Source organism: Zootoca vivipara, chromosome Z2 (genome assembly GCF_965207765.1).
Source record: "Zootoca vivipara chromosome Z2, rZooViv2.hap1.1, whole genome shotgun sequence".
Classification (NCBI taxonomy): domain Eukaryota; kingdom Metazoa; phylum Chordata; class Lepidosauria; order Squamata; family Lacertidae; genus Zootoca; species Zootoca vivipara.
The window spans coordinates 29635105-29655337 of NC_142585.1; the positions used below are offsets into that span (position 1 = coordinate 29635105).

The 20233-nt window shown below is 45.9% G+C and overlaps 1 protein-coding gene across 4 annotated transcripts in view; it reads right to left on the bottom strand.

Annotated features, from left to right (window-relative positions):
* Positions 1 to 1272: 1272 nt before the first annotated feature.
* Positions 1273 to 20233, bottom strand: part of HEPH (hephaestin) — a 45823-nt gene continuing 26862 nt past the window's right edge. For all 4 annotated transcript variants that reach the window (XM_088664686.1, XM_088664685.1, XM_035103281.3 and 1 more), the window contains 8 exons: positions 18856 to 18995; positions 14239 to 14373; positions 12772 to 12878; positions 11593 to 11818; positions 8294 to 8433; positions 6680 to 6842; positions 4758 to 4790; positions 1273 to 2407 (listed from right to left, as the gene is read on the bottom strand). In XM_088664686.1, the coding sequence (XP_088520812.1) occupies positions 2169 to 2407; positions 4758 to 4790; positions 6680 to 6842; positions 8294 to 8433; positions 11593 to 11818; positions 12772 to 12878; positions 14239 to 14373; positions 18856 to 18995 (1183 nt within the window). In that variant the 3' untranslated portion in view covers positions 1273 to 2168. The remainder of the gene's footprint in view (positions 2408 to 4757; positions 4791 to 6679; positions 6843 to 8293; positions 8434 to 11592; positions 11819 to 12771; positions 12879 to 14238; positions 14374 to 18855; positions 18996 to 20233) is intronic.

Sequence of the window (20233 nt, forward strand, 5' to 3'; positions counted from 1 at the left end):
CTATTTGATACCATTGGTCTATGCTTACTTCTGACAGGTCATTGCTCGGCATTTTTTAAAAATATAAAAATCAAAACAAAGTCTATTGGCTCACGTTTTATCTGTGGCTAAAGGATCATGTATCAATTTCGTCATTTGTATTGATGTAAAACTCCAGAACATATTTTGTATAGTCAACTGTTTAACTCTATCACCAGCATATTTTATCTTATCGCTATGGCTAGTGGCTAATGCAAATAACGTTTCCATCTATCTTGTCTATTCTGACAAATGGCAGCAGTGCCTTTCAAGGAGGCTATAAGTACACCATGGCCTGATACCAGTGGAGGAATTGGGGGTCTCAAATTTTAGTGGCACCTTGTGCGGTGCCAAAATTTGGTGCCCCTTGCCTCTTTGCTGAAAGATCAAGCCCTTTTGAGACATTTTCTTGTTGCATCTTTAAGTGGGAAATGGTATATCTAACAGCATCATAGGTAGAGTACTACACATCGCTTGGAATACAATGTTGGGGTCCATTTACAAGTTCAGCTGCCAGTGATGGATCAGTTCTGGCAAGGCAAAGCCAGTGAGAGTGTGTAGGTCCTGCAAGAACTCTCTTGAAGGAAAGGAAAATGACGAGCAGGACTCAACTCTGGATAAATATGGAGAGTAGAAGACAACTATGTAACCGATGCAATCAATTTTAAACTAATTACAAACATAATGTTTGACTGTACATTGCATATTCATGGGATGGTTCATTGTTGGGTGGTGGTATAAGGGAATTGTTATATATATGGAAACTGAAAAATAGTTAAGAAGTGTGTGTGTGGGAGCAGCCAAGAAACAAGACTTTCAGGACTCTGGACAGAGAACAGGGATCAGAGCGCCTGTTCCAAGATGTACTCAGCCTCAACTGTGCTAATACCTCTTGTTTGCTTGGATGGAGGTGTGGGTGTGGGTGTGTAGAAGCTTCTGGCTTCTGTGTGGCCGGAAGGTAGCCTACTTCACAAAAGCAAGAGTCACTGCTGCTACTTTGTCCACTTTCTGCCTCAAGCCCTGTCCAGATGGGGGTATGAGCAGAGCTTACAAATTGCAAGCCTCCTGCTACTTAGAACAGCAAATTAATGTGCACCTTCACTCATTTGCCCCATCTAATGTGTATACAATCACAAGCCACCAAACACTGATTCCTCCATTTCATTTAATTAGCAGTCATGACTATTTTACTGCAATGGCCAATTAGGAAGAATCACCCCCCCCCCCAAGCAGAGACAAACAGAAGTCACACTGTAAGATTTCCTTGTTTTTACTTTCTGTGCATGAAGGGGTGGGAGGAGATAGAAGCAGGTCAAAGCAGGGAAAAGAATTTGCTGTTTGAAAACTGTCCCATAGAGAAAACAGTCCCATGGAGTATTTGCTCCCTCCTCCCCCATGCTTCTCTGGGAAGATTCCTTCCCACATACAGTATGTTGTTTCTCTTCAGTTGGCTGGTAAGTCCAGTTAGACCTGCTGGAGCAGACAGTAGCCAAGCAGACTGTCTGAAACAAACTGACTAGGAGCAGAAGGAGAGAGAGCAGCAGAATGGGTGGCTTCTCTGAGCAAAAAAAAAAAAAAGACCAAGGGAATGCTGCACATCCAGGAGCTTTGTTCCACAGAATCACAGAATTATAGAGTTGGATGGGACCCCAAGGGTCATCTAGTCCAACCCGCTGCAATGCAGGAATCACAGCTAAAGAGTCCCAAACAGATGGCCATCCAACCTCTCTCTAAAAAACCCCAATGAAGGGGAGTCCAATGCTTTCCAAGGGTGTCTGTTCTGCTGCCGCAGAGCTCTTCCTAATGTTTAGCGGAATCTCCTTTCTTATAATATGAAAAATTGCTCCGGGTTGGTCCTTGCTTTTCAGCTGACTCTCCAAGTTCAGGAGGATCCCAGGATTATTGTATAAATGTGCCTGATTGAACTTATTGTGGCTTAATTCGAGTCCTGAGTAGAAAGTAGAAAAGTGGATGGCACTTGGAGGGGTTTCCTTTTTTTATTTTCCCTAAGAGGACAACACCATGGGTGGTTTTGAAACATAGCTCCCAAAGTGATTTTAAATTTTTATTTTGCAAAAGGCATTTCAAGGCACTTCCTCCTTGCATGCAGCTAAAAGGCCACAAAAACCTCCGCCACTCCTCTCCAGATGTTAGTGCTTTTTTGTAGACATAAGCTTGAACCCTTCGTCTAGTATGGACCTCCTGTTGCGTCTCAGCCGCTTTTGTCTCTGCAGGTAAATTATCACTCCCAGAAAGCTGCAGGCAATGAGGAACAGCAAGACACCGGTGACGACAAGGAAAATAATGGTTGCCTCTACTTGGCTATGCGCCAGTTTTGACCCGAACAAAACAATGTCATGGCCATTGTCTTCATCTTCAGGAGGTGTTTCTGAGGACAAATGGATGATGAAAGGTCACTTTTTGCGGGTGGGTGGGGAGGAAATGAGGTTGCATATGGAAGTTAATAGTAAGAACGACAGCAGCAAACAATCATTCTGCTGTCTTTTCAGTTTAAGAGCAAATTCAAATTTTCCAAGGAAAAACAGGTCCCTGTTACTTGTACCATGCAAAGAACTTGAAACAACTTGGAACCAGTCCTTAGCCCGCTCAACCACTTTGATCGGTGGAATTTATTTATTCCCCACCCTTCACTCTTAAGGTCCCAGGCCAGGTTACATTTTTAAAACACAGTATTAAAAGCAATGTAAAACAACTTACAAACCATAAAGTAAAAAGGGTCCTGAAAACATACACGTCAAGTGTTTAAAAACCAGGGTAAAGAGATGGGCTTTCAGCATCTTCTGAAAGGAAGGGAGCACCATGGCCACACAGAATGTTATATTCTGGGCTCCCCCCCCCAGCTTCTGAGGGCAGAGGAACTTCCAAGAGGACTGTCCCTGCCAATCTCAGCACCTAAGAAGGTCTGAAGCATGGGTAGGCAACCTAAGGCTGGGGGGCCAGATCCGGCCCAATCGCCTTCTAAATCCAGCCTGCTAATGGTCCGGGAATCAGCATGTTTTTACATGAGTAGAACGTGTCCTTTTATTTAAAATGCATCTCTGGGTTATTTGTGGGGCATAGGAATTCGTTCAAATTTTTCCCCAAAATATAGTCCGGCCCCCCACAAGGTCTGGAGGACAGTGGACCGGCCCCCTGCTCAAAAAGTTTGTTGACCCCTGGGTCTGAAGGAAAGGACTTTCAGATATTTCAGGCCTGAGTCACTCAAAACTGGCACTATGCAAGATGCCGCATAATACTTTTGTTCTTTTAGTGCTTACAAATTCCACATTTGTAAGAACTCAATCTTTTGGTGTGGTGGCACCTAAACTTTGGAATTCCTTGGGTATATGTGATTTTTGTGTATAATCAAACCTCGGTTTCCGAATGGCTCCGTTTCGGAATGTTTTGGCTCCTGAACGCCGAAAACCTAGAAGTAAATGCTCTGGTTTTCAAGCATTTTTTGGAAGCTGAATGTCCAATGCGGCTTCCACTTGAGTGCAGGAAGCTCCTGCAATCAATTGGAAGCTGTGCCTCGGTTGTCAAACATTTCAGAAGCCAAATGGGGTTCCGGAACAGATTATGTTCGACAACAGAGGTTTGACTGTATATGCAGAGCCCTTGGAACCAATCCACCCCACCCCCGTATAAGATGCAATCCGGGCCGTAGCTAGGGGGTGGTGAGGAAAGTTCCCACCAGGGGGCAGGTGGGGGGCGAGTGCACAAAATCTGCTAAAAGTATGTCCATAAAAATTAAATATTGGATTTTCTGTGAAAGAATTCATTACAAGGTAAAGTGTGTGAGGAATTGAATGGGTGGAGGGGGGAGGTTGGAGGAGAGGCAGAAAGAAGAGCCAGGGGGCGCAATCTGGACGGTTCTGCCAGGGTTGCAAGATCATCTACCGGTAGCTACAGCTCTGGATGCAATTGTTTTGTATTACAATTTGAATTCCTTGGAGTGTTACGTTTGCACAGATATCAGCCATAACAATGGCTAACTGGACTTCCATCTTAACCAGAGTTTGAACACTGTTTGCAAACCATGGCTAAAAGGGAATCTTCCTAGCATTAGGTGCAGTTAGTCAGTGAAGATGTAATAGCAAACCATGGTTAAAACTGGCAAAGTAATGGCTGCTTACCTGGGAAGCAGCAGTTTGCAGCCTGGTGCAGCCATGGCCCAATCTGTGGGCCATCTTTGGCAAAGCACGACCACTGGGGGACGTTAGAAGGCTGTGTGTGTGAGAGAGGTTGTGGCAACAGGCCTGACTTCCCTCAGGTCTATCCCTGTAGTATATATCCAGGCCGCAACCAGACCCCTCCAACTAAGATTGCCATGGGATTCCATCTTAAGTCTGAACATAGTTCATGGCTAAGAGGGAATTTTCCTACCGTAGCATTAGCTAGTCAGAGTCAGTGAAGATGTAACAGGAAACCATGGTTAAAGCTGACAAGATAATTTGCAATGGTTATGGGAGAAGGGAGCTGGGTAGAGTGCACACAGAGAACACTGACTCTCTTCCAGCTCTCATAGAATCATGGAGTTGGAAGGGACCCAAATGGTAACCTAATCAACCCCCTGCAGTGCATGGGGTTTGCAGGGAGCTAGCAGCACTGGACCATGGGGTGAACTTCAGGAATGAAAGAGGAATAAGGGTGGACAAAAGGGGTGCCTTGCTAGGCTTCACACCAGGAACTGTCCTTATTCAAGGATGCTCAAACCTGAGATGCAATGACAGCCATACCTGTATAGGAATTGGTCTTCAGAAGCACTGAATCTGAAAAAAAGAAGTACACAATTTAGTAGGAAGCTACTGGGAAGCACAAAAGGATGGTGCGACGTAAGAAGTCCCCACCTTACGCCTTTTGTTTTCAAACCTCTCAAATTATAAAAGCACTAATAGGGATTTCTGAGGTAACACTAAACCTCTCCACTCTTCCCTATAGCCTTATTGTAATTCCCCTATCCCTTGTGGGTTTTACAAATAAAATGAGAGTACTTTTCCAGCCCAAACGTGGCCCGGTATCTTCTTAAGCTCTGGGGTGAATATGAGACTATTCTTAGTGTACACACCAGTAAGGGGTTCTTCTCACTTGAGTTTTCCCCACTGTGAAGCTTTCCTCCCTCCTGAGGAAACTCTGTGTCACCCTTGAACCAGTCTCCCTCTTCCTCCCCCTCTCGGTGCACTCAAGGGACAACCAACTATCCTTTCTGCTTTAGGTAGGGGTTTTGTCCTTTTAATGAGTATCCCCACCAGATGAGCAATAGATACCTCTGCTGGAAAGATCACACCGACGATAGTTTAAATGGCACTTTAACTTAACATTTAATGTCGTAAAATCTTAACGGTTGCATTCAAGTTTCATGTGTACAAGCATGTGGTTTCAATAGAACTGTTCTTGTTAATCATATAATTGCAAAACTAACCAATTCCTCATCTACACCTACTCTAGTAACCTACTCCACAACCTCCCACACGCTCACGCTCCCAAAACCCTCTCTCTCCTGAATTAACGGCTACCCATGCTCTTTTAAACCCTTGGCTGTCCCGCCCCTCATGGAATGGAATGCTGTCAATCAACTAGGAGGCTGGGTTTAACACTTAACACCCTGGAGTTCTACTCAAGCCAGCCCAATCCGTCACAGATGGCATAGGAAGCTGTGTTCTACTTAGACCAAAGGAGAACAGATCTCTAAGGTTTCAGACAGGGGACAACTCCCAGTCCTACCTAGAGATGCTGGGGATTGAATCTGGGACCTTCTGCGTTCAAAGAAGATCTTCTAAGCACCAAACTGTGGCCCTTCCCAAGCACTGGGACACTGTACTAGAAATATTTTTTTATGGGGGAACTGTTTTTAAATATTCACATTGTTTTTAATAGTTTTTACACTTGTTTCTTGGACTGCAAACTGTTTTATTTGTTTTGTAATTGCATATTTTACCCACCCTCTGACCCGGTGGTGAAGGGTGGGGGGGGAAAATGAGACAAAACAAATAAGCACAAGAGATCCCTGTGTTCAAGCCAGATAAAATGGGTGTCTGTAGCATCATATTCTAATATTAAGAACACAAGAATAGCCTGCTGGATCAGGCCAATGGCCCATCTAGTCTGACATCCAACCAGATGCTTGTGGGAAACCTGCAAGCAGGATTCAAGCACAAGAACATTCCCCCCCTCCTGTGAGTTCCAGCAACTGGTTTTCAGAAGCATTTACTCCCTCCGACTGTAGAGGGCAGAGCATAGCCATCAATCGCCCTCTCCTCTTCCACGAATTTGTCTAATAATCTTTTAAAGCAATCTAGGTTGCTTGCCATCACTGCCGCCTGTGGGAGAGATTTCTACGGCTTAACAGTGCTTTTGCACTCTTCTAGTGACTTTGTCCATGGCCATCAGGGCTGGCTCTGCTCTGCTTTTCCTCCTCCTCTTCTTCCATCAGTCCATCTGTCTGAGTGCATGGACAGGCAAGGCGGGTTCCTAATCACTCGGTGCCAGAGTGGAGAGGCTCAATTTTTGTGTGTCCCTCTGCCCCCACCCCCGGACCTGCACCCTTGGTGGGGGCCAACCTAGGTATATCCCTGACAATGGCTGTAAATAAAATAATAGTAATGATATAATGATAATGATGATGACAAATAAACAAGCAACCAACCTGCTCTCTCCTTACCGTGCTTAGGAAAGACTGTGAAGAGAGTTTCCATTCCAGCATGGATGTGATCGGCCACATGGCAATGAAGCAGCCATGTTCCAGGATTGCCAACCAGCATCTCCACCACTTCAAAGGTCCCAGGGAAGAGGTCCACCACATCTGCTCTGTACGTCTTGCCACTCTGTCATGTGGGGAGGACCCAGAGAGCAAACATTACTTTGGAACAGGGAGGGCTGCCCCTGCAAAGCTACTGCCTGCACCAAGAAGAGCTGGGTTTCTGGGCCAGGAAAGTCAAATCATGTTACTTGTACCTATTAGGTAAGGCTTTTTTTAAAGGTAAGTTTATGCTGCAATCTTGTTGATTTTTCGGTAAAGGTAAAGGTAAAGGGACCCCTGACCTTTAAGTCCAGTCACGGACGACTCTGGGGTTGTGGCACTCATCTTGCTTTACATTTGTCCGCAGACAGTTTTTCCAAGTCATGTGGCCAGCATGACTAAGCCGCTTCTGGAGAAACCAGAGCAGTGCACGGAAATGCCGTTTACCTTCCCGCTGGAGCAGTACCTATTTATCTACTTGCACTTTGATGTGCTTTCGAACTGCTAGGTTGGCAGGAGCAGGGACCGAGCAACAGGAGCTCACCCCGTTGCGGGGATTCGAACCACCAACCTTCTGATCAACAAGCCCCAGGCTCTGTGGTTTAGACCACAGCGCCACCTGCGTTTGTTTGGGTTCAAATCCCCACTTGGCATTAAGTTCACTGAGTCTGACTTTGGGGGCCAGTCACTGCCTCCCAGCCTAACCTACATTACAAGGTTGCTGTGAGGATAAAACCAGGAAGGAGAGAACAATGTGGGATTTAAATGCAATTTAAAAGAAAAGAAAAAAGGTTGCCATTCCCCCCGGCTTAAAAATAAAAAAGTTAAGTATCTTATTAGTGGCCTCTAGAAGCAACACAGGGATTGTCATAAGAACATAAGAGCTTGCAGCTGCATCAGGCCCATGGCCCATCTAGTCCGACATCCTGTTCTCATAGTGGCCAACCACATGCCTGTGGGGAACCTGCAAGGAGGATCCAAGCACAAGAGCCAATCTCCCTTCCTTTATTTCCAGCGTCCAGTTTTCAGAAGCATGGCTGCCTCCAGAACTATGGAGGCAGAACACAGCTGCTGTGGTTAGTAGCCATTGATAGCCCTCTCCTCTAGTAACTTGGCCAATCATCCTTGGAGTCATCTTCCAAGTTGGTGGCCATCACTGCCTACTGTGGGAGTGAGTTCCACAGTCTGTGTGCTGCATAAACATGGACCTTCCTGAATCTCCCAACATTCACCTTCATTGGGCATCCAGGAATTCTGGTGTTATGAAAACTTTTCTCTGTCCGCTTTTCCTCCATGCCCTGTATAATTTTAGAAATCCCTGTCATGTCACCTCTTGCTTGCTTTTTCTTTAAACAAAAACTTTTCATGTCAACTTCGGGGGAGGGGTGAAGTTGAGAAGGACACTGACCCCACAGTTCTACATATACGGGCAGAGCACTGCATGGATTCATTACATGGGAAAGTTCTGCTTTGTAGCAGCAGACTGACATTACATAGTGTCATAAGGTTATTCAAGCAACAGCTTCAGATGCTCACCCGATAAATGAAGGTCTCAGCGTGGAAATGAACTGTGTGGATGTCAATCTCCTGGCCCATTCCCAGCAGGTACCAGTTCACCCAGTCTCCTTCGTACATTGTCAGCCCAGGCAAGTTTGCGTAGAGTTTACCATTGATGGCTAAGCGGGAGGAAGGAAGAAAAGGTCTGCTTATTGAATGAATGGAACCCACCTCTCTTTGGTTCATGAAATATTGCAAACTGCTGCTAGGGGGCACTGTTGGGATTTCCATGGGTTCATACAAGCAGAAACATGGGCAAAGTTGATTTCTGCAGGTTACATGCCTTGTAATGGCACAGAGCTGCTATCCATAAAGATAGTGGCAACTCACCTTGAAGCCTAAAAGTCAGAAACGATTACAAGGTTTCAATGCATCCTAATAACATACATTTTTTTGTCCATCTTCTTATACCCACAGGGGTACAGTTATTGACTGGGGCTGGTGGGAACTGTAGTCCAAAACAATTATGGGGGCTACTAGGACGCAGGTAGCGCTGTGGGTCCTAGGGCTTGCTGATAAGAAGGTCGACAGTTTGAATCCCTGCGACGGGGTGAGCTCCCGTTGCTCGGTCCCAGCTCTTGCCAACCTAGCAGTTCGAAAGCACGTCAAAGTGCAAGTAGATAAATAGGTACTGCTACAGCGGGAAGGTAAACGGCATTTCCTGTGCTGCTCTGGTTTGCCAGAAGCAGCTTTGTCATGCTGGCCACATGACCTGGAAGCTGTACGCCGGCTCCCTCGGCCAATAACGCGAGATGAGCGCACAACCCCAGAGTCGGTCATGACTGGACCTAATGGTCAGGGGTCCCTTTACCTTTACCTGGTTGCTGAAGGCTGAAATATTTGATCTTAAGATCCTCACTTCTCATTTCTGAGACACCAGGAACTGTTACAATCTCTTGGGATGCTTCTGTGGGTGGGATATTTTCCCCGCCCCAACAATGAGGTCTGGTTGACCACCCTATCTGGGAATAAAGAGGAATCTTCCCTAGGAAAGGTTGTCTAGTGACTCCGGTAAAGGTTTTAGTTGCCTCTCCCTATAATGTAGCTACATTACATTACATTACATTACATTACATTACATTACATTACATTACATTTATATCCCACCTTTCTTCCAAGAAGCTCAAGGTGGTATACATGGTTTTATGTCTCCCTTTCCTATCCCCACAAGGTAGAGTAGGCTGATAGACAGTGACTGGCCCAAGGTCACCCAGTGAGCTTCATGGCCGAGTGGGGACTAGAACCCCAGTCTCCAAGGTTTTAATCCAACACTCTTGACCACTATGCCACATTGACTCTCCCTCTCTTCTTTGCTCCTGGGTGTCCTTCCTGCAACACCCCTGCTTTCCCTCATGGCAGGGTTTGGGGGTTTGGGTTGGGTTGGTCTGGTTTCATTATCAGTGGATTCTAACTTACCAGTACAGTAATTAAAAAGGGCATTTAAGGTGCAGCCAAAAGTCAAATCCTAACAACTTCTGAGTCTTTCACGGATTACTTCCAGCAACTAATCATGTGCAAATTGCTACACAGCAGGCTTTTTTCTTTCACAACTTAGCAACAATTACCGTAGAGAGAAAAGCTAATGGCTGAAAGTGGCAGGTTCTGAAGTCTGTGCTGCTGCACTTTTCCTATAAAAGGGTGCTCCCCTGCAAAGTCTGAGATCCTTCCTTACTCCTCCCTCCTCAGAAGGTGTGTTTAATGGTCCTGAGTGCAGGGTGCTATGCAACACCTTCTCGACTCTTGAAACATTGGGTGAGGGCACAAAGTGGAATTGAACCTTACCCAAAACAGTTCTCCTGAGTTCTCTGCCAAGCTTCCCCAACACAACAGGTAGTTGGTGTGACCAACCTCATCACACCATTGTGCTGTGGGCCTCCCCCTCTACCCTCTGTTTTTCAGAAGAGCCTGCTGGATCAGGCCAACGATTCATCTACTCCAGCATCCTCTTCTCATAGTGCCCAACTGAATGCAAGCAGAATTTGGACACAAGTCTGCTCACCCCATTTGGTGAGGAAGCATTGCAAGATGGCAGAGGCTTCACCCCCCCCCCCTTGAGGGAACTGGAACAGCGGTGCCCTTCTTGATAGGGGGTTGGGGCTTAAGCCCCCTCCGCCTGTCAGGAACTGGATCCTAACCTGCACTCGGCTTTGGTTAATGGGGATGCAGGCTGGGACGTGGGCTGTGCCAGGGGGCGGAGCGGATGGAGCCAACAGTGGGCTTCCCTCGGATCCACCCCTTGCCCATTTAAGCAGCCCACATCTAGGGCTGTTTGTTCCGGGTTTTTCCCCTGCTCACCCACCTTTAGTTTAAGCTAATAGTCAATGATTTTGCTGTGGCTACGGTGGTTGCCGTTCTTTAAGGGGCTGGGTAGGAATTTGCCCACTGGGATAATTTGCTCTGACCCATGGTTTTGCCTACCTCAAAGCAATTGTCGCAACAGGTTGGCCATAGGGACAATCCTTTTGTCTTGGATGGAGGGGAGGTTGTAGTTTTTGCCTGCCCTTCCAAACGCTGGAGTATCCTGTTAAAGGGAACTGGGGGGAGTGGCCATGTCTGTGTGCCCAGAGGGGCCAGGGTCGAAGGCATTGCCCCATATGGTGGTCCCTGTGGGGGTCACCCTATTTGATGTAAATTTTAGGAACCTCCATCTGGATTGGCCTATGCGTCACTTTAGGTGGGCAGGCCGGAAGTATTTTGATTGCCCCATGCCCAAGCCAAACCTCCTTCATCTGCATTCAATAAAGTTGTGGCCTGTTTTGACTCATAAAACCAGCCTCATTAGTCTCTTATTTGCATGGGTTGGGGTAGGGGAGCCTGATGCCTGGTCCTGCAAGAGCATCTCTTCCCTACCCTCCAGGGGCTTCAGAAGTATTGCTGCCTATCTTATAAATATTATAGTTATTGCTGCTGTTATCATTTATTTATTACTTGCCCTTCACCAGCAGGTCCCAAGACAGTTTGCTAAAGTTTAAACTTAAATACTAAAACCAATTAACACAAATTACAGTCATCAGAATAAGGTGGGATCTGAAAACACACAATACCTTGGTTGAAAGGCGGTAGAGAGGTCTCTTTCTTTTCCCTACCCCCAAAGACTTTCCAGTAAGAAACCCAAATAAATAAATAGGAACATTACTTTTGAAAAGATGGTAACAGTGGGAAAATCAATTGCCCAGGTGTTGTTGTTTTTTTAATACAGACAATTCTAGGCAACACTTTGCAATCCAGGGCAAAGGCAGCCAGCCATGCAGGATGAAAAAGTAATAACACAAAGTCACCGTGCATTTTGTTGCTCTCCAGAAACTCTTCGTCCTCTCGGTGGGAATGAGCCCAGTCCCCCTGGGCATACTTTTGCACATTCTCCTCTAGGTACCAGGACTGATTTTCATCAAAAATCAAGAAGAGAAGTGCAAACTCCTTGTTGACACCTTTCCTTCTCCCATCTAAATCCAGCGTCCCTTTACGGCAGACTTTTAGGGGGCCAATGAGACCACTGAACACATCCTGGGGGTAAAAGGGGAGAGAAAAGTTGGGAAGCCTACCGTTGGCTCTCGCATGTAGCAGTGTTAGTTACAGACTCTTGTTAGCTGGTGCAGCTTCTGGAACCAAAATAATTCTCCTTCAAAGGACATTTCTATGGGCTACAACCATGGCTTTCTATAGACCAGGGTTTCCCAAACTGCCATACTTTGGATTTCCCTGGACATTACTGGGATTTCAAAGGTGGAATTGATGTCTGGGGGTGGGGGGTTATTTGTCTTGTGTTTTTTTGGGGGGGGGGTGTTTTTGTAAAATGAAAGCTCAACAGCTTTGGGGTGTCCTGTTGTTTTTTTTTTACTTTTTGAAATATGGCAACCCTATTGCCAGCTGTGAGGAATTCTCTCCCTCTCCCGATGGCACCAAGAAGCAGGGAGGAAACAAAGTTTTTTCTTATGAATTTTTTTTCATTCATCACTGTGAAGGGCAAAGAATCCAGTCAATCCTCAATGGTGGCATTGCTCGCACTGAGCTCCTCCCTCCTTCCCTTCTAGCAACAACACCTGCTTCTATGGTGTCCATCCATGGTCAACTGTCTCTGTGCCCTTTGTTCCTGCACCCTTAACGAATGTTGCATTTTGGGAGAAGGGGGGTTGGTTATGCTCTCCAGTGATGTGTCAGCTAACTGTTCTGTCTCCCCTCCTCCTTCTCCTAACACCTGTTTGCCTCTCTCTAAGCTGTTATCTTCCTCAAAGCCCTGCTGTAATTCAAGACTGCCATCCTCTTCTCTGGGAGCTACAGGAGAAGGGGGGTGGTGACCTTCACCATTCCTCCTCTTCAACCTAGTCCCTGAAACCTGTACAGTGAGCACAGGTCTTTTGCTTGCACAGTGTAAGTTTGGTATGAATAAACTTCCTGGTGGGGAGCTCCATCGCATGATTGTATAATCCTCTTACAAAAGCCAGAGAAAAACTGCAAACCTTTACAGGATCCACATTGGAATAGTAGATCCAAGAGACACAGGCAGAATCATTTGGTCCTGGGCCAGATCTTTCAGGAACATCCCACCGATAGGTGACAATTTCACCTGAGACAGAAACAGGCAGAAATTATTATTATTATTATTATTATTATTATTATTATTATTATTATTATTATTATTATTAAGACAGGTAGGTAGCCATGTTGGTCTGTTGGTCTCTAAGGTGCTACTGGAAGGAATTTTTTTAATTTTTTGTTTCAATTATTTTAGAGAGAGAGACATCTTTCTACTTCTGTTCGGAATCTCAGCGACTTACTTATTTCATAACATTTATACTGTAAAGGTAAAGGGCCTGTGACAGTTAAGTCCAGTCATGAACGAATCTGGGGTTGCAGCGCTCATATCGCTTTACTGGCTGAGGGAGCTGACCTTTGTCTGCAGACAGTTTTTCCGGGTCATGTGGCCAGCATGACTAAGCCCCTTCTGGCAAAACCAGAGCAGCGCATTGAAATGCTGTTTATCTTCCCGCTGGAATAGTACCTATTTATCTACTTGCACTTTGACGTGCTTTCGAACTGCTAGGTTGGCAGGAGCTGGGACCGAGCAACGGGAGCTCATTCCATCACAGGGATTCAAACTGCCCACCTTCCGATCGGCAAGCCCTAGGCTCAGTGGTTTAGACCACAGCGCCACCCACGTCACTTATACCGTACAGTGCTTAATTATATTTTAAAAAAACATCTCAAAAGGGTTTGCAAAAAAACAAAACAAAACAATACCTTTTGCCCTGCTCTTCCCAGGCACAGGCCTACACTTTAAAGTTCTGTATCTGTTCCTTTCCCTCTGGAGCTTTCTCCGTGATATGTCGCTCTTTAAAGGAGCGAACGGTCCTTTAATGGGAGGAAATGGCTATTTGGGGTTCCTGTGGGTTGCTGTTTGCTTCCATTGAGCTTTGAAGAGCAGGTTTTACGGGGAAAGCTCAGGAGCAAACAAACAAACAAACAAAAACCCTCCAAGGAAGGAGAGTCTACCACCTTCCAAGGGAGTCCATTCCACAGTCGAACAGCTCTGGCAGAAAGTTCTTCCTGATGTTTCATCAGAATCTCCTTTCTTGTCACTCAAGTCCATTGGTGTGGGTCCCAGACTATGCAAAATGATAGGGAGTCCACCCAGCCTCTAACCATACAGGTGCCTGAGAATGGACTCCAGGTGGTCTTTGTGAGCACTGCGGGGGGGGGGGGATAGTTAATAAGAAGCTCGGCTGCTATACATGACACAGGGGTCTAGGCAAGGCAACTCACAGCAGAGGGCTAAGACCAGGCACCCCCAAACTTCAGCCCTCCAGATGTTTTGGACTACAATTCCCATCTTCCCCAACCACTGGTCCTGTTAGCTAGGGATCATGGGAGTTGTAGGCCAAAACATCTGGAGGGTCACAGTTTGGGGATGCCTGGCTAAGACTCACCAGGCAGTGCTACTTCCGAGCCTTTGTTACTGTTCTTCTCCAGGACTCCATGGGCATGAAGGGAGTAAGGCCGTGTGGCATTGTTCTTGAACACAATATTGAGGACGTCTCCCACTTCTGCCCAGATGAATGGACCTAGAGGCAAGGAGATGCTTTAGGTAACAAACGCTGTTCGGACGGTGACTAGGAATGGATGAGAACAACATAAAAAGATGTACCTTACACTTGAAAGCAGTGCATTGAAAGCAATACGTGGGTGACAGAACAATGCTCATACAGTGATGTGCATGTGGTCATGCAGTAAAAAGGTTAAGGTAAAGGACCCCTGACAGCTAAGTCCAGTTGCGGACGACTCTGGGGCGCTCATCTCACTTTACTGGCTGAGGGAGCCGGCATTTGTCCGCAGACAGTTTTTCCGGGTCATGTGGCCAGCATGACCAAGCCTCTTCTGGCGAAACCAGAGCAGTGCACGGAAACACCGTTTACCTTCCCGCCGGAGCAGTACCTATTTATCTACTTGCACTTGACGTGCTTTCGAACTGCTAGGTGGGCAGGAGCTTGGACTGAACAATGGGAGCTCACCCCGTCATGGGGATTTGAACCGCTGACCTTCCGATTGGCAAGTCCTAGCCTAGACTCTGTGGTTTAGACCACAGCGCCACCTGTGTCCCGGTCATGCAGTAGCTGTGGCTATTGCTGGGTCAGTACAAAGAATTATCTCAATGTTTCCACAGTCCAAGCTATCGGAAGAAGTGGGTCTATTCAAGCCTGCCAAGATGTGCAGGGGGCACTGCTATACTAGGTTCAGAGTGAATTTGGGACCCAGGCCCACACCCCACTTGCCTGCTTCCCAAAGTAAGTCCCCACTCACTAACTAATGAGAGTTCTGAAGTGAAATACGCAAGCACTATTTTAACCTGCTGCTTTGGGAGAAAGCAACTCTCCAGGCCTCAATGCAGGCCACGCCTCTCAGTTCTGCACAACCCTGCCTGCTTTTACCTGAGTGTGTTTGATTTAGCCTACTATACATGGATGCGGGTGGTGCTGTGGGTTAAACCACAGAGCCTAAGGCTTGCTGATCAGGAGGTTGGTGGTTCGAATCCCTGCGATGGGGTGAGCTCCCGTTGCTCGGTCTCAGCTCCTGCCAACCTAGCAGTTTGAAAGCACGTCAAAGTGCAAGTAGAGAAATAGGGACCGCTCCAGCAGGAAGGTAAACGGTGTTTCCGTGCGCTGCTCTGGTTTGCCAGAAGCAGCTTAGTCATGCTGGCCAGTAAAGCGAGATGAGCACCACAACCCCAGAGTTGTCCGCGACTGGACCAAATAGTCAGGGGTCCCTTTACCTTTACCTGGGCATAACCAGGGGGGCAGGGAAGAATAGTTGCCCCCCAAATCAATAAAAATGCATAGTTAACTGAGGTTCTGTCACCCCAACAAACGGCCTGCCCCCTCAAAAAAAAAATCTTGCTACTATACTCATCTTTGCAAACAATTTTAATTAGCTAAAACACTGAAAGGCAGGAGGAGGCTCCCTTCTCCTGAATGAACTGGTTAGAATGGTGCCTGAATATCTTGCTTCAGAATTCTCATTCTTCAAGGGGAAGAGACTTTTACAAAAGGAAAGGAAAGCTACGGGGAAACCAAGACCCCCCTCCTGCAACTAATTAGCCAAGGAAAACCTGGCAAAGTATCTTAATGATAAAACTTATGTATAAGAAACATGCAGCACTTATTTTACTCCTCAGATTAAGAACATACCCAATAAGAACCTCATCCTCCATTTATTATTGGCAGCTAGATTAGTGATCACAAAGATTTGGAAAACTTTAAATGCAAATCTTTTTGAAGGCTGAAGTTTGCAAGTATGGGACGTCATGCGTATGGACAAACATTTCACAAACGGAATATTGATCCAGTGGGATGGGATGACTAACACTTTCTATATATCCTTTTATTCGCTTTGTTAAGGCAATCAAACATGGTTTTCACTCTCTACAGACTCAATGAAACTTATGGAGAGACACTTTCATTTGATTGTCTTTGGAATGTTTAAAAATACAACCGTCAGCTGCTATTTATCTTTCTTTTCTGAACATCTACTAAGTCTGGTTTTCCTTGTATGGGCATGTTTTGTTAATTGAAATCGAAAAACCAATTACCAAGAAAACCGAAGAAAGAAAAGAAAAATGCAATTTGAAATAATTAAGAAAACAAAATGTATTGAGAAGTTCTTACATTTCTGGATGACAATGTAAACGATGACATTTTTCCTTTTAATAATTGCCCCATAGAATTTTTTGTTATATTATCCCTTCCGCCTTCCACATCCCATGTTCTCTCCCCCCCCTCCCTATTTCTAGTTAATTTGTTTTCTTTCTTCTTCTTAGGAAACAAGAATGCTTGATATATAATAGCTATGGCAATGAATTGCAATAATAATGTTAATAAAACCATTTTTAAAAAGGAAAAGGAAAAAGGAAAGCTGAGAGTCTGGACCCCAGATTTGTTTTGTGCCTAGTACAGCTGTGCTCCCCTGCAATTATTATTGTCAGTCCTGAGCAGACCCATCTCTTCTGATGGCTTGCAGTGTGACTAAGCTGTAATAGTTATTTGTACTGACCCAGCTATTTTCCCATGTGAGGGGGAAAGGCATGGGCAGAAGAGAGTGGGCACGGACAGAACAGCCCATAATAAGCAACCCATAATAAATCTCCATCGCTACCCACAGTACACCAAAGAGCCACTGAGAGGGAAAAGCAGAAAAACTTCTTAAAAGAACACAACACTACAGAGATACAGTCCACATTGACACCATGCCATTAAAGTTCTATGGTACCAGTTTAAACAGTCAAGGCTTCCCCAAAAGATTTCTGGGAGCTGCAATTTTTTTTAAGAGTGCTGAGAGTTGTCTCAGACCCACCCACCCACCCCTCTCATTTCCCATCACAGAGGTACAATTCCCAGAGCTTCTTGCAAAGAGGGATTGATTATCAAACCACTCTGGGAATTGTACCTCTGGGAGGGGAATAGGGGTTTCCTACCAACTTTAAACCAGAGCAGCACAGTCTTCTGGTTTGTGCTGCTCTGGTTTGCCAGAAGTGGCTTTGTCATGCTGGCCACAGCAATAATGCGAGAGGAGTGCGCAGCCCCAGAGTCGGTCACGACTGGACCTAATGGTCAGGGGTCCCTTTACCTTTACCTTACCAACTTTAAGCACCCTTAACAAACTACCGTTCCCGGAATTCTTTTTTTTTGGGGGGGGAAGGCCTGTCGTGACTGTTTAAAGTGGCATGGTGCTCACATGCTGCTTTAAATGTGTGTTGTGAATGTTGCCAGAGAGAGACTCCCATCTACATCTGGAGAGGCATAACAAGGGGGGGGGGAGAGAAGACCCTCGAGTGCCTAGACATCCTCAGTTCTTACTACACATTTATAATGAGAGTCTAAGAAATATGATCATGATGATAATTTGAAGTCTGAGGTACATCTTCTTTTTATGTAATAATTTTTTCAGTTACAATAACCCAATAAAAGCCTCGTTGTCAATACCAAATTATAATACCAAATCATAATACAATTAATAATACCAATTGTTCAGATGCCAAACTATATTATTTTGTTGGCCCCCTGCGTGCTAGAATTGATGATTTGATAATTTACTCTGCAGTCCAATTACACACCAGTCAGAATAGCAAACCCTTATGCCTCCAGTGCTGTTTTTCTAGAAAAAGAGGTGCCGGAACTCACCACGAACACCCCCCATGTTCTCTTAGAATGGCAACGGTGCCCACCTAAGAGGTGAGCTCCAGCTGGAAAAAAAAGCCGTGACCGGGCTTGGTTTACACACACAGACATATGAAGTATCAATAGCATGGCAGGGTTCTGAGGTGGTGGAATGCAATGTACCACCTCAGACCACGAGGCATCCTATTTTTTGAACACTCTCCTAGAGTATCAAACTAAACCAAACCATTAAAAAACCCACCTCTTGTTAATTAGAAAACTGGTAAATCTAGCAACAATTTCCAGCGGGATAGCTGAGCTAGCCTATTGCTGTGAAAAATGAGAGTCCTGTAGCACCCCACTGCATTAAAGATCATTTGCAGAGAATGTTTTTACAAAGGGGCTGATTCAGAAGTTATACCCCCACCTGCTGTCTGAAACAGTGCAGTGCACCCTACTGTCTCTAGATTTCAAACATCTCATTCTGCTGCACGTGTAGACCAGGTGCATCTGGATGGGTGTTCACTGTGGGATTTTTGTGCACAATTATTATTATTTTTGCAGTGTCCATGCAATGCTGTTTTCATCAAAGTGACAACTGGCACCCCAACCCCCAGATGCAATTAATTTATATTCACCCTTTTCTATGGAAGTTAAAAAAAAAGTAAAAGTAAAAGTAAGTAAAAAAGACCCAGGTGGCCAAAGGCCTGTTTCTGATTGTGCTATCTAATAAACTTGCTTGCAGTTTTGCTCGACTGGAACACAGGAACAAAAGAAGAGCCTGCTGGATCGGGTCAGTGGGCCATCTTTTAAACCCATCTAAGTTGGTGGCTCATCACTCCCTCCTGCAGAAGTGAGAGGAGCAGCACCTACTTTGTGTACAATCCTTCTCCTTACCCAGGATCCCTAAGTGTTCCTCGACATCCTTCCTGCTCTTTGGGGTCTTGAACGTCCCATTTGTGTATTCCCTGTACACCGCTTTCTTGTACCGGGAGCCAAGGAGTCCGTTCTTGCCACTCAGAAACACGTCGCTATACCTGTGAATGTTGAAGTTCCTTTGTGAGTTAATGATGCTCTGTTGGCATTAATAAAATAATAACACACATCTTGTCTGTGAGGGGCAGGTCACGGCTCTAGGGAATCTGGGTTCTGGAGATGTGAAGCCCGTTGAGATGAAAGGCTTCGGGAGATGCCTGGAAAAGGCTTAGCATAGGGGGACCTGGGTACGGGTCAGCTAATGAACTAGCAGGGGAACTAAAAACGGTAATATTCTGGTGCATGACCTTGGTGTTTGTGGTGGAGTGGTTGCATGAGATTCCTCCAACCAGGGATTTCAGGGCTGCATTCCCACATGAGCAACTTTCAAGGGGCCAAATTTCAGGGATCAGCAGGGCCAGAGAGGCAAAAGTGGATGTGGCCAGAGCTAAAATGGATGTTGTTGCTCCCTTTCTGCAATCAGCTGCATTCTAGCTGTGCAAAAGTCAGAAGCTTTTACCCACCCACATGTCTTCCCAGCCTCTGTTCCGGCAAGTGGGAGGCATTCTGTTGAAGGACACATTTCACTCAGGTAAAAGCACTCAGGAGTGTGCGGAACTGAGGGGGTGGTTGGAGGCCGAGAGAGGGCCTCCTTTTCCCTTCAGCCTTAGGCTCCCCATGCCTTTCCTTAGGCCATATTGCTGCGATCAGCACATTTAAGGCATCAAAAATCTTCTGCCTTCCCTATGGTGCGGCTAGGGAGCAATAGCAGAGCAGGAGCTAAGGAAGCATGTTAAAAGGCCAGAGGGCACACCATCCCTTTTGTGTGCAGATATTCGAGAGGTTCAGGAAGACTGAAGAGGGCAAATGCCTGGGAGCAAGCAGCCAAGTTGGGAAGGGGCAAGGAAACAGGGAAAAGGAGAGGAATCTGCCTCATTTTAAACTAGAGAGCAGGAGGTGGGATGGGAGGGTAGAATGTGTCCCAGAATGTTATCCAGGGAGCGAGGAGGGTGGACTGTGATTCAGCCTTGCCTGGTTTTCTAGAGCACTTGGGGTTATTACTCAGGAAGCACCCCTACTTCTTGCCTGCGTCCTTGTTCTATTCTCTGAGCAACTATTGCGACTAACCACTCAACTTCGGCCTGCATTCCCAAAGCTTAGAAAAACAGTCTCTTTCTCAAGAGACTTTCCTTGGGCTGCGCTGATACTGATACCAGCAAGCACCTTCAGCGCTGTCTTATCGGCACCTACCAAGATATGTATTTTGTTTAGGCTAGCCTAAACCCATACATTTACGAAG